Source organism: Mesoplodon densirostris, chromosome 9, assembly GCF_025265405.1.
Source record: "Mesoplodon densirostris isolate mMesDen1 chromosome 9, mMesDen1 primary haplotype, whole genome shotgun sequence".
In the NCBI taxonomy this organism is placed as follows: Eukaryota; Metazoa; Chordata; class Mammalia; order Artiodactyla; family Ziphiidae; genus Mesoplodon; species Mesoplodon densirostris.
Window position 1 is genome coordinate 94,429,033 of NC_082669.1, and position 17,883 is coordinate 94,446,915.

Genomic DNA, 17,883 nt, shown 5'->3' on the forward strand with positions numbered 1-17,883 from the left:
AAGCCACGCAGCATGCGGGATCCTAGTTCTCCTACCGGGGATCAAACCCCTGTTCCCTGCAGTGGAAGCATGGGGTTGTGCGTGCGTGTGCGTATGTTATCTATTCACTCATTGATGGACACTTAGGTTGTTTCTGTGTCTTCGCTCTTGTGAATAATGCTGCAATAAACATGGGAGTGCAGATATTTTTTGAGAGTCTGTTTTCATTTCTATTGGATATATACCCAGAAGTGGGATTGCAGGATCATATGGTAGTTCTTTTAGTTTTTTGAGGAACCTCCATACTATTTTTCATAGTGGCTGCATCAATTTACATTCCCACCCAACAGTGTACAAGGGTTCCCTTTTCTCCATATCCTCCCCGACACTTGTTATCTCTTGTCTTTTTGATGATAGCCCTTCTATCAGGTGTGTGGTGATAGCTCCTTATGGTCTGATTTGCATTTCCCTGATAATTAGTGATGTTGAGCACCATTTTGTGTACATTTTGGTCATTTGTATGTCTTCTTTGGAAAAATGTCTATTCAGTTTCTCTGCCCATTAATCGGATTGTGTTTTTGAGTTGTGTGAGTTCTTTATACATTTGGGATATTAACTTTTTATCAGATATATGGTTTGCAAATATTTTCTCCCATTCATAGGTTGCTTTTCATTCTGTTGATGGTGTCCTTTGCTGTGCAGAAGCTTTTAATTTGATGTGGCTCTCTACTTGTTTATCTTTGCTTTTGGTGTCAAATCCAAAGAGTCATTGCCAAGACTAATGTCAAGGCTCTTATTCCTATGTTTTCATGTAAGAGTTATATGGTTTCAGTTCTAAGTTCAAGTCTTTAATTCATTTTGAGTTGATTTCTGTGTATGGTGTAAGAGAGTGTTCCAGTTTCATTCTTTTGCATATGCCTATTCAGTTTTTTCATCATCTTTTGTTGAGGAGACTGTCCTGGGAAAGGCTTTTGAAAGAATGATACTAATACTTTAATTCAAAGAAAAAGGGCCTGGGTTTATTTTCTAATTTCAGTCCCTAATTTGCCACACGTTAGAACTAGAAGTTCGTTCGAGGTCATCTACTAAGAATTCAGAAACTGAGCATGAGAGGCTGACTTGACAAGTGGGGAAGTGACACAGGAAGGCAATTACTAGAGCCAGGAGCGGTTCTTTTTATTTTTACTGTGTTTCATTCTATATTGCTAATAGTTTTTTCCTATTCTTTTCATAGTGCAGATGGAGAATTAGTCAGCACTCCTCAGATAGTAACTGCTCTTTACATGAAGATAGTTATTAATAAAAGTGGTGAAACTAATCTCTATCCCTTAGAAGTAGGTATTAGATAACCTTGAAGATTAAATGGCATCTGTGTCCTGTTTGAAATGAAAAATATTAGCTCAGCCAAGTTTATTATGAAAATGTGTATGTGAGATACAGGAGTGTAAAACTAAGACCATTTTGATATGAAGTAATTGATGATCAGTTTCTTTTAATTTTTCATATAAAACCTAAGCTCAGAGTTCAGTATTTTCTTATCTTTTAGAACATAGAAGTAGGGAAATAAATATTCTGTGGTTAATGCCTATGTCTGTCAGTGGGAAAACGCAGAAACCTGATATTAAGGTCTCAGCAGATAAGTAGTAGAACAGGGCTGATTTTCTACCTTGTGTGTGTATCTTTACTTCGTGACCAAGCAAGGCAGCTTCTTGGCTGCTAACATGGATTTTCCAGCCAAATGGCTAATTCAAGGTTCCCTGGATGTTAAATTTAGATTCAGGTAGTTGAATCTCACCTTAAATATTGAACATTTTTCACAGCTTGATGATATAGCTTTATACCACAGACATTTCTTGACTTGTGCAACTGTGACTATTCCTTAACATTTTCTTCTCCTTAATTCTCTGCCTTTTTTCATGGTGGCACTCCAAGATGAGATACATAGGAGTAACTATGGGTAGGAAGTTAGTAGGCTGTCTGGGAGAATAGGTAACATTTTGCTTGTATTTATAAGAAGCCTGTTTTTAAAACCTGCCAGGTAATTGGAAGTATGTTTAAAGAACAAATATTTGCTTCTTCTTGACTCTTTCATGTTTTTAAATACAAAATAGATTTTAACACAGTATTATTAAAGTTAGCTCTGAATGCATATACATCTTTCAGCTTGTAACTATATTTCTTTTCGTTCTCATGTTTATGTTGATGAGGTTATCTTTTGAGAGGAGAATTTTGTGTGAAATATTTTTGTTGTGGTCTTCTAATTTCCTTCCAGGAGATTACAGTCAGTAATACATATTTCCTTGCCACTTGTTATCTGTAATCCGGTCTCTATCTCCCCCATCTGCTGGAGCTCATTGTTTCATTCTTTCTTTGAACAAATACTCATTTATTGCCTGTCATATGCTTACTATTATGACAAATACTAGAATACTGTGATAAATCAGGTATAGTTCTTACCCTCATTGAATTTACAGTCTAGAGAGAGAGAGGCAAGGACTGGAGGAAAGGAGTCTCCTCTAAGGGTTGTTTTAAAAATCCAGGGAAGAGATGATAAGGCCTGCATTAGCAAAGTAACAGTGGCAATGGGCTAAAGTGGGCCCATGGTAGAGGTAGTAAAGAGGTAGAAATAAAAGAGGTTGGTAATTGGTTGGATTTGAGGAGGAGGGGAGGATGATTTTCTGGGGTAAGTGATACCGTTCACTGACTTAGGTAAATGGAAAAGTACATTTGGGGAGGACAATGATGAGTTTTATTTAAGACGTGTTAGGTTTGATGTCTACAGCTCAGGAGAGCCGTCTGGACAGAAGATACGTTTGGGACTCATTAGCGGGTGGATGATCGAATACATAAGTGGTGAATGAGCTCACCCAGAGAGAGTATGAGGATTGAGAAGAGTTGACAGCATTTAAGGAACAGGCTGAGGAAGAGATTCTTGAGAAGGCGCAACCAGGGAGGTGGAAGGAGGAGAGTGAAAGAGTATAGGATTGGAGCCCGTGGAAGGCAGTGTTTCAAGGAGGAGTGAGTGGTCAGTAGAAACAAGCACTGCACCTCCTTGAATAAGGACTGAAGAGGTCTTATTTATTTATTTATTTAGATGTATAGTTGATTTATAATGTTATGTTAGTTTCAGGTGTACAGCAGAGTGATTCAGTTATACATGTGTATGTATCTATTCTTTTTCAGATTCTTCTCCCTTATAGGTTGTTATAAAATATTAAGTATAGTTCCCTGTGCTGTACAGTAGGTCCTTGTTGGTTATCTATTTTATATAGAGTAGTGTATATATCTTAGAATGAGCAAAATGATGATTTGAGACTTTTGCAGGAATTGTTTTAGTAGAGTACCAGGGGTAAACTGGTTGGCAGTGAGAAAATAGAGGCAGGATAGACTGTTCTGTTGATGCTCTTCCCAGCCTTGGTTTCTGTAGCATTTGATAGCACTGATAACTCTGGCCTCTTCTCTTAAATTACTTTTTTTCCTAACATCCTTTAAAGGAAACATTCTCCAAAATTGAGTCCTTTGGTCTCTCTTTATCTCTGAGCTTTAGTCCTCTTGTCTATCATGTGGGGATAAAAGTAGTACCTTCCTCATAGGGTTCTCCCGAGGATAAAATGTGCGCTTCACACAGCGCCTGGCCTGTTGTCATCAGTGTGGCTGTAAAGACGTAGTTGTCTTTGTTGTGGTCCTCGTCGTTGTCATCATCATTATCTCACTCCAGCCTCACCGTTTAAGGGCTCTCGTCCATCATGACAGCTTTGGCTGCTGGCCCCATGCAGAGGACCCCAGGTTGGTGGCTCTAGTCCTGGACTTCTCCAAATACTGCCACCCTAAATTGCTCATTCTTTTATTCATATGTACTCAGGCACCCACAACTTAACTGTTTTCTCCACTCTAGGCATTGGGCCATGTGTTGGGGGAGAGGTGTGGGTCCATAACCACACATAAACAGGGACTGTGTTCTTACTCTCTGGCCCAGGAGGCCATGCATGTTGCTCTTTTGTCACTTCTGTCAGTCCATTGTGATCACCTGCTTTTTTTTTAGGGATTGTAGAATGAAAGGGAAATGAAGGAATTGGCTGTTATTCTGTGAATTAGACCTCTCTTAGTGAGCAGTGACAGAACCCACCTCCAACTAACAGAATTAAAGAGGGGTTCTCTTAGGATGATAGTAGTGCATCTTACGGAATACAAGCAGGACTTCACTAAGCTGGGGGAAGGACAGAGATACAGCTGGGCCATGGGGACACCTGGAGTATCTCTTGTCCCCCCCCCCCCTTTTCCCCCTCTAGATGGTAACCGTTAAAGGTATAGGAATCAATTTACTGTTGTTTTGAGCTTGCTTTTTAGTATACTTTCACTTATATTATTGCATTTAATTCTCACAGTTTGTGACTAGGAAATTGTAATTGAGGAAATTTGTGTTTGAGGAGCCTCAGACTTGGAACAGTCCCATGATGTACTGAAAATCCCACGGCTGTTCAGCAGAGAGCTGGTACCAAGTCCAGCTTTCTAATGCCAGTCCTTTATAACGGCATTTATACTACATTGCCATCCCAGGATTGAAGTTTCTTTCACTGACTGTGGTGTTGTATTGCGTATTATTGCATACTGTTTTGTGACTCTGGAAATAGCCTCTGTGTGTGTGTGTGGGTGTATGCGCGCGCATTCGCATGCACGATTTTCTTCTGACTGGTAGAACTTGCAATTAACTGAAATTCTAATCTCTATGGTTCTTAGGCTTATTCCTGTCTGATGCCTTTTCAGTTCAATTCAGTTTAACCTCTAGTAATTTAATGATTCTGCCTGCTCTTTTGTCGTTTGGATCAGTGGTGAAAACCTTGATCCTAACAGGGTTTAAGCAGCTGAGCTAGTTGCAGTGTCATGTTTTGTTTCTTCTTTTATTTAGTCGATGTTTTGTTGGCGGAGTAGGGTCGGGAATGACTTTTTTTTTTTTAACATCTTTATCGGAGTATAATTGCTTTACAAGGGTGTGTTAGTTTCTGCTGTATAACAAAGTGAATCATCTATACATATACATATATCCCCATATCTCTTCCCTCTTGCATCTCCCTCCCTCCCACCCTCCCTATCCCACCCCTCTAGGTGGTCACAAAGCACCGAGCTGATCTCCCTGTGCTATGCGGCTGCTTCCCACTAGCTATCTGTTTTACATTTGGTAGTGTATATATGTCCATGCCACTCTCTCACTTTGTCACAGCTTACCCTTCCCCCTCCCTGTGTCCTCAAGTTCACGGGATGACTTTTGTGGGGCTCTGTGTGTGCAGGTCATCCTGAGCGTGTCTGCACTGAAAGGCAAACACTTGTTTTCTCAATCTAGTGTCGCGTGGGCAGCCAGAGAGTGTATGTGAATTTTTTTTTTACTAGTTTCTGCTTTATAACAAAGTGAATCAGTTATACATATACATCTGTTCCCATATCCCTTCCCCCTTGCGTATGTGAATATTAACAGCATATTTCAGTTTATTTCTGGTAGCTTTAAATTGGGCCAGACTACTGCATTTTATGTCTTGTTCATGTGAGTGATTCCTGGTCTCTATTATTCTTGCTGCATTGGGAGAGAGTCACTTGCTTTTTCATTTTCTTTTTTTAGGAGGGCATGTGTTGGTGAGGAACAGTCAGCCTTTGCAAAGTGTGTGATTGACTTGGAGTCTTTCCCTTATTAGCTATTCACTCCTTATCCCACTGCTGAGTTCAGCATCCAGTGCTCCCCTGAAACCCTTCTTGCCAAGGTCACTGGGACCTGTGAGTTGTACGTTTCTATCTTTACTTCAGCTGCCTGCCGTGTAGCCTTGGCTCTGTTGCTATTCTCTTCTCCACTGTCTTCTACAATTTTCCTTCCTGTCGTCGTTTTCCTGCCTCGCTACTTCCTGAACATCTCTTCACTGCTGCTATTTCGGGGAATGTTGGCTTGCTTGTCTTACTCTGCATATTATCCCTGAGTAATCTCATCCTCTCAGATATTTATCACTTTGTAAATTTCCAGTATCAGTCTCTCTCCTGAGCTCCAGACTTGCATATCCGAGGACCGGTATGTAACACCTTAAACTTAACATCTTCAGATCTAAAGCCAACAGCTCTGCTTTTCAACAGTTTCTGTCTTCACTTCATTCTCATTCTCTCTCCCTCTCCCCACTCTCTCTTTCTCTTTCTCTCAGGAAGGGTAACCATTGTCTTCAGAGTTGCTCAAGCCAGAAATCCAGACAAAAGGATCCTGAAACCTCCTCTCTCTTTAATACAGTACAATTACCTTTTAACTAATTCTGTCCATTTTCTAATGTGATCCATCCATCAGTTGTGTGAGGCTCCTGGAACAGGTATTAATTAATACTTTGGTTTTACAGATGGGAACACTTGAAGTTGAGAGATTTTTCTCATAATTACAAGGTTAAGAATTATCAATGTTGGGAAAGAATGTGCATCTTTTGTTTCTTTACTGGTTACTTATGTAAGAAGGAAAAACAAACAAAAAACAAGTGAACCAATAGAGAAAAACTAATGTCCTCCTTGTAGTAAGATTCTGAAGGAGTCAGTGTTCATAATACTTCACTTTTTGAGACATCAGTTTCCTTTTTTCACTGTTCTATGTATTTTCACTTCACCACAGGGGAGGTGTTGGGCCCTCACTGTCCTGACTCAGAGCCACAGCTGATGATTTAAAAAACAAAAACAAAAACAAAAAACAGCTAAATTGAGATATAATACACATACTACACAAACCACCCATTGAAACAGTGGTTTTTGGTGTATTCACAGGGTGTGCAACCATCACCTCTCTGTAGTTCCAGAACATTTTTGTCCCCCCTACAAAACAAACCCCATATGCTTTAGTGGGTAATTCCCACCTACCTAAGAACCACTAACATATTTTCCATCTGTGTAATTTGCCTATTCTGGATATTTCATATAAATAGAATCACACAAAGTCACAAAGTAGTCTTCTGTGATTTTTTTCACTTTGCATAATGTTTTCAAGGTTCATGTTGTAATATGTATCAGTACTTCATCTCCTTTTATAGCCAAATAATACTCTATTGTATAAATATACCTTGGGTTTTTTTGGTCCATTTGTTAGTTGATGGACATTTGGATTATTTCCACTTTATGATTTTGCTATTACTATTTTACTATGATTTTAATATTTTACTATTATGAATAATGCTGCTGTGAGCATTTGTGTACACATTTCTGTGCACATGTGTGTTTTTGTTTTTCTTGGGTATATACCTAAGAGTGGAATTGCTGGGTATGTATGGTAACTCTATGTTTAATGTTTTGAGGAACTGCCAAACTGTTTTCCAAAGCAGTTGTACCATTTTTACATTCTCACCAGTGCTGTATGAGAGTTCAGATTTCTCTACATCCTTACCAGTACTTTGTGTTGTCTGTCTTTTTTTTTTTTTTTTTCGGTATGCGGGCCTCTCACTGTTGTGGCCTCCCCCGTTGCGGAGCACAGGCTCCGTACGCGCAGGCTCCGGACGCGCAGGCTCAGCGGCCATGGCTCACGGGCCCAGCCGCTCCGCGGCATATGGGATCCTCCCAGACCGGGGCACGAACCCGTATCCCCTGTATCGGCAGGCGGACTCTCAACCACTTGCGCCACCAGGGAGGCCCTGTCTGTCTTTTTGATTATAACCATCCAAAAACTGGTGTCTCCCGGTTTTGATGTGTATTTCTCTGATGGCTAAGATGTTGAGCATCTTCTGTTTGCCTACTGGTCATTCATATATCTTCTTTGGAGAAATGCATATTCAAATCCTTTGTCCATTTTAAAATTTGGTTGTCTTGTTACTAGTTGTAAGAAATCTTGAGGTATTCTAGATACAAATCCTTTATCAGGTAAATTATTTGCAAATATTTTCTCCCATTTCTTGGGTTGCCTTTTCACTTTCTTGATGGTATCATTTGCAGCACAAAAGTTTTAAGTTTTAATGTCAGAGCTGCGGGTTTTATTAGTATTGTCGAGACTGTGCTGTGGTGAGGCAGAGGAGAGCTTCCCTCTCTTTGAAATTGGTGGATGTTTCAAGGTAGGCAGAGCGGCAAATAGAGTGTCTTGATTTCCGGCCTGGCTCTTCTTTTTTTCTTCCCTCTGTAGCCTGTCTTATGGTCGTATGTCGCATTTTATCTGGGGATTGCTATTTCCATACTGTTAAGATACCACCGGATCTCATTTTACACCTCAGTTCCCTCTTAGGTCTCTTTTCTAAACAGAGCACTGCCCCTGGTTGCTGAGTTGCTCTTGTCCTTGGGTGGCAGCCGAGGTGTGTTCAGTCATGGAGTCTAGTGGCCCTGGAGATAACCAGGCAGCAGCCCCTCCATTCAGAGGAGCCACTCCTCTTCGTGTTTTCTGCTTTATTACTGGTTTGTAGGCCTGTACCTAGAACTTCATGCCACTGGGAAGTTGGATACCAGCATGCCTTACGCTTCTGAATGTCATGAATCGACATCATTTCAACAGAAACAGACGCACAAAGAAAACAAACTAGTGGTTACCAAAGGGGAAAGGTGAGGGGGAGGGATAGATTGGGAGGTTGGATTAACATGTACATACTGCTATACATAAAATAGGTAATCAACAGGGACCTACAGTATAGCACAGAGAACTTTCCTTAGTACTCTGTAATAACCTATGTGGGAAAAGAATCTGAAAAAGAATAGATATATGTATGACTAAATCACTTTACTGTACACTTGAAACTAGCACAACATTGTAAATCAACTATACACCAATATAAAATAAAAATTAAAAAAAATCATTCCAGAAATGTTGGGGTATAGCATAAGGTTACTACATTTTTTTTTGTTTGTTTGTTTGTGATACGCGGGCCTCCCACTGCTGTGGCCTCTCCCGTTGCGGAGCACAGGCTCCGGACGCGCAGGCCCAGCGGCCATGGCTCACGGGCCCAGCCGCTCCGGGGCATGTGGGATACTCCCGGACCGGGGCACGAACCCGCGTCCGCCGCATCGGCAGGCAGACTCTCAACCACTGCGCCACCAGGGAAGCCCACTACGTTTTAGTTTTGTCAAGTAAGGACATTTGGCAATATAACTGCAATCATGGGAGAAAATAACAGATTTTTTTTACCCAGAGAATACCAAAAATATCAAACAAACTTACCTTTGTGAAACGTGAATATATGGTCTTATTTTTCTGTCTACCACTGAAAAGTATCTTGTGGTCTGTGGATTGTCCTTTGGGAACCACAGGCTTTTACATACTTGGCATAAATCTTTATATGAAAAGTAGAACCTTACTTAATCAGGTATTTTCTCTGTATGATGCCAGATACCAGTCTTACACAGATTATTTACCTATACTGAATTAACTATTTTAGTTGTTAAGTTAGATACATCTTCCTGTACTTTGTACCTCTTTCTGCTGATTTTGAGTAGTTCTTATATAACACAGATGAAAGTGAAGAATTGTTTTAGGTAAATGTGAGTATAAATATGAATTTACCTTTAAAAGATTTTAAAAAATCATCATTCAAAGGTAGAATGGCTCCTATTTACAAATACGATGTGTAATTTCTGGATTATATATGTATATTCTAGACTGGGAGGAATATGTACATTTTAATTGATTCTGTCTTGTCTAAATCAAAATGTCAGAGATATTAGGGTTTTATCATAAGATAATTATTGGCTGTCACATTGGCACATTAATTACAGTAATTGGGCAATAAAGAAGCCATAGGAATAGATATTATGCTATACGTTTTGATGAGATTGTAGTTATAGCCTCTTATTTATGGTAATAAAATCTTGTTAATCGACATTGCTGACAAGATGTTTTGCTTTCCTTTTCTACTTTCCAGGTTGGTTTATAAGTCTACTTAGGAACTGTGAACTGAGAGCCACAGATTATACAATAAAGGTCACATTCCAAAATTGTCTGTACTCATTCATGGTATACACATTAAGTTCATTCAGCAAATATTTGCTGATCACTGTTCTGAGTGCTCCTGCGTATACAGAGATGTATAAAGCAGTGCCTGCTCTAAAAGACTAATAATGGGGAAGGGAGGTAAAATGTCTATATATAAATAAATGTGACCCACATTGATTGAGTCACATATGTGAGCCATATGTGATAAGTTCCTTAAAAGTGGAATAAAATACAACTTCAGAGGAGGAAAGGATGATTCTAAGTGTGAGTGATCAGTGATGCTGTTAGGCTCAGTGATGGGGGAATTACTTTGAATCCATGACATGAAGCTCTGAGCCATCTCTGAATATACATCTACACTGTAAAACTGTAGAGAGAGGTCTGTGGCTCAGTGCTCTGACATGGAAATCAACTTTTGTTCTAGGGTCAGCTGCCTTGCAACCTCATTTTGTGTCCTTGAGTACATAAAATTGATATAATAATATGTGTCCATCTCTCAAGATGAAAAATGAGATAATGTGGAGGTCCAAGCTGCTCCCTGTGGTTAAAGTCAGATTGCTCGGCAGTTGTATAGTTTTTTCAGGCAAGTTAGGCCATACATTTGAATGGGAGTAAGCACAGCTTTCCATGACTAAAGGGATTAGTGTCCTTACCAAAGTGCCCAATTTATTGCTAGAGAATAACACATTCTCTGTAACATTCGAACTGTTGTCTAAAAAATTGCCTGAATTCCTTAGAAAAACTACCTATATAAATAGAGAGTATAGTGATCACTGAATTATGTTAAAAAGGAATCAGATGTTTATTGAGCTGCTACTGCTGGTTTAGGGACTTTAGAATTGTCTTTAAATTTTTTACACCGTGTCCATTTTTTTAAATTGAAGTATAGTTGATTTACAATATGATGTTAGTTTCAGGTGTGCAGCAAGGTGATTCAGTTATATATATATATATTTCAGATTATTTTCCATTATAGGTTATTATAAGATATGGAATATAGTTCCCTGCACTATATAGTAAATTCTATTGCTTACCTATTTTATGTATAGTAGTTTGCATTTGTTAGTCCCATACTCTGAATTTATCCTTCCCCTTTCCCTTCCGCCTTTGGTAACTATAAGTTTGTCTTCTACATCTGTGAGTCTGTTTCTGTTTTGTATATAGATTCATTTGTATTATTTTTTAGATCCCACATATAAGTGATCATATAATACTTGTCTTTGACTTCACCATGTCCATTTTATAGCAGAGGAAACAGACACTTAGATAAATTTTCAAAAGTTACTTAGATCAGACAACTGTTTGAAATGAAATCTGTTGAAATTTAATGAGCTGTTTACATGGTAGTGTGCTACTTCACTTTAGTTTGATGTTTTTCTTGCAGGCCAGTGTCAGTCATTTTGTGTTTGTTTGTATGTAAATGTTTATTTTTTTCACTAGGTTACTTCTAGAACTGCTGGAGTTGCTGTTTGACAAGTTTAATGCTGTAGCTGCTGCACACTCTGTTGTCCTGGGATACCTGCAAGACACTGTTGTGACTCCACTGACTCAGCAGGAAGATGTCAAATTGTATGACATGGCAGACGTGTGGGTGAAGATCCAAGATGTTCTGCAGGTAAGATCCTTTTACAGAGGGTGCCATCTTGATTCAGAATAACAGGTAGGAACATAAAAAAGTCAGCCACCTAAAATATTCTCTTAATCATAAACAGTGAGAATGTAGTGTTCCTATTTAAAGGTGATGCTTGCTGATGTTATGAACTTCTATCATTTTCAAAAGACCTTTTAAACAAACTTCTTTTGGCCAGGCTTTAAAATTAGGAGATTCTCAATACGTAGCAATCAAGGATTCATAGTATCTGGCTTTCTGTTGTAATGTATTTTACTTCACTGGAATTAGTCATATGTTTATGTAATCAATATTAAAATGTTCTTAAATACTATTTTGTAAACATATATGTAGCTTAAGTTTATGACCATTTTCTTACAGTCAGCTCTTGCATACGTTGGGGTAAAAGACAGGTTAAGAGCTTATTTTAAGAGATAAAGATAAACCTGTAAGGTATAAATGTACCACTTTGATTGATCTGTTGAAGATCGGAGGAATGATATTACTGTTTGGTATGATGCTGCAGAGGTGGTATTTAGAAATTTTATTATATTTTCTCTCCATGTGCCAGGAAAATATATTTGATTTGGCCAGATGAAAATGAGAAATACGATTAAGAGTTAGCTGAAGCAAATTTGACATAGCTAAATAGAAGTGACTTGGTTAGACAGTATCTACTAATAGGAAAAAAATTAAGTATATATAGGGAATTGAAAAATATAACTGTGTAGAAATGAAATTATTTGCATGGCAAATAGGATTCTTTGCAGGAAAAAAATAAATCATGTATGTAAATTGTAGTTATTTTTGAGAGTATAGGCATGCTCTTGGTGGATTGATTGATTCCTGGTTATTCATTCATTAGACAATTTTTTGGATACGGTCTGTGTGCTTTATTGATGGTTCAGTAGAAAGAATATAGGTTGCAATTATATTACATGAGTTTGTTTTGCTGCTATGTCAATTACCATGTGCCCATAGTAGGTGCTTGATGAATATTTGTGTGTTGAATAAAATATCTTTATTGATTAGAAACTGGTTATTTAGTATTTTATATCTTGGTTTGCTAATCTGTCATGGAAACATATGCTTTTCAGGTTACATGTTTATTTTAAGGATGAAATAAGATAATAGATTTTAAAGCTATTTCAAAAATAGTTAGAATTAAGGACTTCTGGTTCTGTCCATGATGTGGTTACCTCCTACCATAAGTAACTTGAAAACTGGGTGGACTCAGGCGATCAGCATGGTCAGTTGAGAGAAGAGAATACATGAGGTCACTTTCACATTCATCCTAGCTTCTCCTCTGGGGACACTTTCAAACTATGACATAGGAAAGTGAACAAACATCAGCAGGCTCTAAGTAGTAGATGAAGCAGAGTTCAGGGTTCAGGGGTGCGGAGGCAGCTGCAGTTTGTGGGTTAGGATACTGAAGGAGAGGGAATTGCAGAGAGAAGGAACCTCAGAAATCTGAAAAGAGTAGTGTCGAGCCTTTGGTCAGATGTGAAGTTTCACCCACTCCAAGGCAGAAAATAGCTACCATGGGACTGTGAGCTGAATGGCAATTGCAGAAGTTGCCAAATGCTCAGAAACGTTGGAATTCAGACCAGCCAGTGTGGGGAGAACTTAGTGAACATCCTGTGCTTTCATATGTGACCTCAGATGTTTTAGGAATTGGGCTGTTTTAGCCATAGTGTACGTGATACTGTAGTTTCATGTAACAAAGCCCCAAACCAAGTCTCTACAGTATTAGTGTGATCCACCTGTAAATAAAGTAATATAATCTAGTATCTCAATAATGAAGCATCCACATTGTGCAGCATACAATTATTATACTTGTAAAAAAGCAGAAAAATGTGACTAATAACCAGAATTTTAAAAATTTGATGAAAATTAAATCTGAATGAAAAATTTACCAGATGGATTTAGCAACAGATTGCATGCTGTATAAGAAAGGATCAGAAAACTTGAAGAAAATCAATCAAAACCAATCTAAACTAAAGTACAGAGAGAAAATAGACTGAAAAGAAAAATGAGCAAAGCCATAATGTCCTGTGGGACAGTATCATGCTGTCTAACATTTGTCTGGTTGGAAGTACAGAGGGATAGCAGGGAGAGAGATTGGGGCAGTTAATTATTGGAAGAAACAATGACCCAAAATTTCTAAATTTGTTGAAAAACATAAACCCACAGATCAAGAAGTTCAACAAATCCAAGGAAGTTTAACACAAAGAAAACCATATCTAGACACATTATCATCAGGTAGCTGAAAGGCAAAGAAAAAAATCTTAAATATAGCCAGAGGAAAAAGAGTGCATTGCTTACAGGGAACCAGTGATAAAGATTTTCGCTAATGTCTCATCAGAAACAATACAAGCCGGAAATCGATGTATGTCATCTTGAAAGTGCTGTAAAATACAGAAATTGTCAATCTAGAATTTTATATTCACCGAAAAAATCGTTTGAAATGAAGGTGAAATAGTGACATTTTCACATTAACTAAAGTGGAAAGAATTTGTTTTCACTAGCCCTGCACTTAAAGAAATGTTAAAGAAAGTTTTTCAGGCTAAAGGAAAACAATACCAGATGGTAACTCATCTATAGGAAAATAAAAAGAAGGCCAGAAGGGGTAAATATGTGGGTAAAAATAAAATATATTTTTCTCATTTCTTAATTTTTCTTTAAAGCAAAACCAATAGTAATATATGTGGGTTTTATAATATATTTTGAAGTAAAATGTATGACAGTAATTGCACAAAAGATGGGAATAGGGTAAATGAAACTCTACTGCTGTAAGTTTCTTACATTATACATGAAGAGGTACAATGTTTAAGGTAAACTGTGGTAAGTTAAGGATGCATATTATAATCCCTAGAGCAAACATTAAATTGTAAAATAGATGTATAGCTGAAAAGCCAGTAAAGGGCATAAAACTGAATAGTGAACAAATATTTGATTAATCCAAAAGAAAAAAGCAGGAAAGGAAGAAAAAAGAACAATGAAGAAAGAAAAGATAAAGAACAAAACAAAGATAGGATGAATAGAAAACAAATAGCAACATGTTAGACTTACATTGCCCATGTAAATAATTACATTAAATGTAAATGGACTAGATACTTCAATTTAAAGGCAGAGTTTGTCAGATTGGTTTAAAAAAAAGAAAAACCCAACCATACTGTTTACAAGAGATACGTTTTATGTTTTTTTTTGTAATTTTAAAATAACTTCAAACTTTTAGAAAGGTAAGAATAGTACAAAGGGTGCCCATATAACTCTTAATTCAAATTCAACTATTGTTAGCATTTTGTCACTTTATCAATTGTTTTCTCTCTCTATATATGTACTTGTGTGTGTTTTCTGTGTTATCTATTTTCTATTTTCTAGTTTTGTTGATTGACCCAGTGATGTTCTTTAGGGCAGTTTTTTTTTTTTTTTTTGCTCCTCCAGTAGAGAATCCAGTCTAGCATTAGATACTGTATCTGCTTTTCATGCCTCTTTAGTTTCCTTTAAGCTTGAACATTTCTACAGCTTTTCTTTACCTTTTATTACAACAGTGGCATTTTGAAGAATATATCCCCATCTTTTAATTCAAGTTCCTCATTTTGGGCTTAAGAGATTTTAAACATAAAGATATAGACAGATTAAAAATATATGAATGGAAAGAGATGTACCATGAAATACTAATAAAAATATTTGTATTATGAAAATGTATTGGACAGTATTAGAATATAGTATTATCAAATGGAATTATTTGTATCAGTACTTATGGCATTTAAAACCTGAATACATTAAGCCCTAGGAAGTATGTTATAGACTATGTAATCCTATTGTCACAAGGTTATAAAATGCTTTATGAATAAGTTTTTGATATCTGATATTTGAATAAGACTAATGTTCTAAGTTTAAAACAACTTTTGAATCTACTAGGATCCTATTTATAGTACTATTATGAAGAATTAATTATGGTTATGAACAAAGTAAGATATGCCTTACTTAGCCCTACTTACTATGGATTTGTCAAATGTATATAATTCCTACACTTTTGAAAACAAAACCCATTATCTCATATTAAAAATGTTTATAATAAACTAAGGAACTTTAAGTTCCATCAGACATTAACTTGAAATGAAAAAATGGTTGAAAGTATGTTTCTGGCTTATTAAATGAGATATACCTTTCACACATGTCATTTCAAAAGATGATTGGGGGGCTTCCCTGGTGGCACAGTGGTTGAGAGTCCGCCTGCCGATGCAGGGGACACGGGTTCGTGTCCCGGTCCAGGAGGATCCCACATGCCGCGGAGCGGCTGGGCCCATGAGCCATGGCCGCTGAGCCTGCGCGTCCGGAGCTTGCACGTCCGGAGCCTGTGCTCCACAACGGGAGAGGCCACAATGGTGAGAGGCCCACGTATCGCAAAAAAAAAAAAAAAAAAAAAAAAAGATGATTGGGGATCCTATCTCCATATTATGGAATGAGTTATTCGTTTGTTTATTTAAAGAGCTTTATTGAGATTTAATGTACCTGCCACAAGGTTTACCTGTTTAAGGTATAGATTTCAATGCTTTTTAGTATATTTATGGAGTTGTGCAACCATCACCATGATATGATTTTATAACATTTTCATCACCCTAAAAAGAAACCTTGTTTGTATCCGTTAAATATTTATTTATTTGGTTGTTCTGGGTCCTAGTTGTGGCTCGCTGGCTCCTTAGTTGTGGCATGTGGGCCCCCTAGTTATGGCATGCGAACTCTTAGTTGTGGCATGCATGTGGGATCTAGTTCCCTGACCAGGGATTGAACCCGGTCCCCCTGCATTAGGAGCATGGAGTCTTATCCACCATGCCACCAGGGAAGTCCCTGTTTGTATCCATTAGAAATCACTTCTCATTCCCCACTGCCTTCACCCTTAAGATGTATTTAAGACACTAAAGAGGCATCAATTGTGTGTTAAATCTCTGAGTAACTTGTAGTCCCCAAATCATACACTTGGCAATACTGTTGCTATTTCATGTTAATGTGTACATATACTGTTGGCATAAGCTATTTGACAGATAAAGAACATAAAACTAAAACTGATCTAATAGTACAAGGTGATGGGTCTAACGTAGAAATAACATTTCATTTCATGTATTATGTTTAATTGTTTTGAGGTCAAGGTATGACAGTGTTCTTTGCTTTTTTCCTTTCTTTCTTTTCCTCCATTTTTCTCCTCCTCTTACTTTTCTACTTTTCTGCCCCCAATTTGTGTTTTCTTAGACATGTTGTGGAAGAGTGATATTAGTCATGACTTGAATTAATCTCTGGTTGATTGTTTCTTAGCTCTCTATTGTACTCATCTTTATTAATCTACAGATTCAAGAATAAAGCATTTTAAAGTAAGAGGTCAACTACATATCTTAAATGAGTACTATTATGTAATAAAAATTGTTATACAATTTTTAAATTGGTTTTAGTTTTCTGTATTTTCTAGTTCCTTAAAAAATTCTTTCAGGTTACAGATTACTTACAGATTTCTTACAGTGTAATATTAGGTTATATACCCATTAATAAACTGGATATGCAGTGACACAGACACACAAATGGTCTAATGCTGCTAAATGTAAGAATGGTAGTTGGCACAGTGTGTCATATAGTCATCCTGAAACATGTTAAATGGACCAAAAAAGGTGTTCAAGTTTGTTGAAGAGCTGATCCTTGGAGGTTTTGCACAGGTAGAGAAGATGCAAATGGCATTCTAGACAGCTGGAATGGCAAGTGAGATACTGGGAAGTGGCACAGAAGGAATGAATGGACAAGGATGTTCACGGATAAGTAAGGAAAGAATGGTTTAGCTGTAACTGAGGGTTTATTTTGTGGACTAGAAGATAAGTTCAGATAGGTAGGTTTGAGTTCAGGTTGTGGAAGCCCTTAAGTGTCATCTAAGGGGATTGTGATTTGTCTTTAGGTTAATGGTTCCTGAAGCTAGCTGAGTATGCATTAGATTTACCTCTGGATTGATTCCTAGTCCCATCCTTGACCTTCTGATTAAGGATCACTGTGGATAAGGACTGGATTTTGTGGGGGTTTTTTGTTGCTGTTGTTGTTTGTTAGTTTTTTAGCTCCTAAAATGATTCTGATAATTTGTTTGGGATCCTGTAATTGGGAACTGTTGCTTTGGGTCAATGGTTCTCAAAGTATGTTTCCTGGACCAGCAGCATTAGTGTTACCTAGGAGCATGTTAAAAAAGCAAATTTGTGTTCCTATTTCATAGTTACTGATTCAAAAACTCAAGGAGTGAGGCCATACAGTCTGTATTTTAATAAGCCCTTCACGTGATTTGTATGCACGCTCAAGTTTGAGGACCTTTTTTTAGGTGATACTGGGCCATTTTGGATTTGGATTGGCATGT

The 17,883-nt window shown here is 37.6% G+C and overlaps 1 protein-coding gene across 1 annotated transcript in view; it reads left to right on the forward strand.

Annotated features, from left to right (window-relative positions):
• Positions 1–17,883, forward strand: part of EXOC4 (exocyst complex component 4) — an 828,650-nt gene that overhangs the window by 99,557 nt on the left and 711,210 nt on the right. Inside the window, exon 7 of the mRNA XM_060108317.1 lies at positions 11,327–11,501. Coding sequence (XP_059964300.1) covers positions 11,327–11,501 — 175 coding nt within the window. The remainder of the gene's footprint in view (positions 1–11,326; positions 11,502–17,883) is intronic.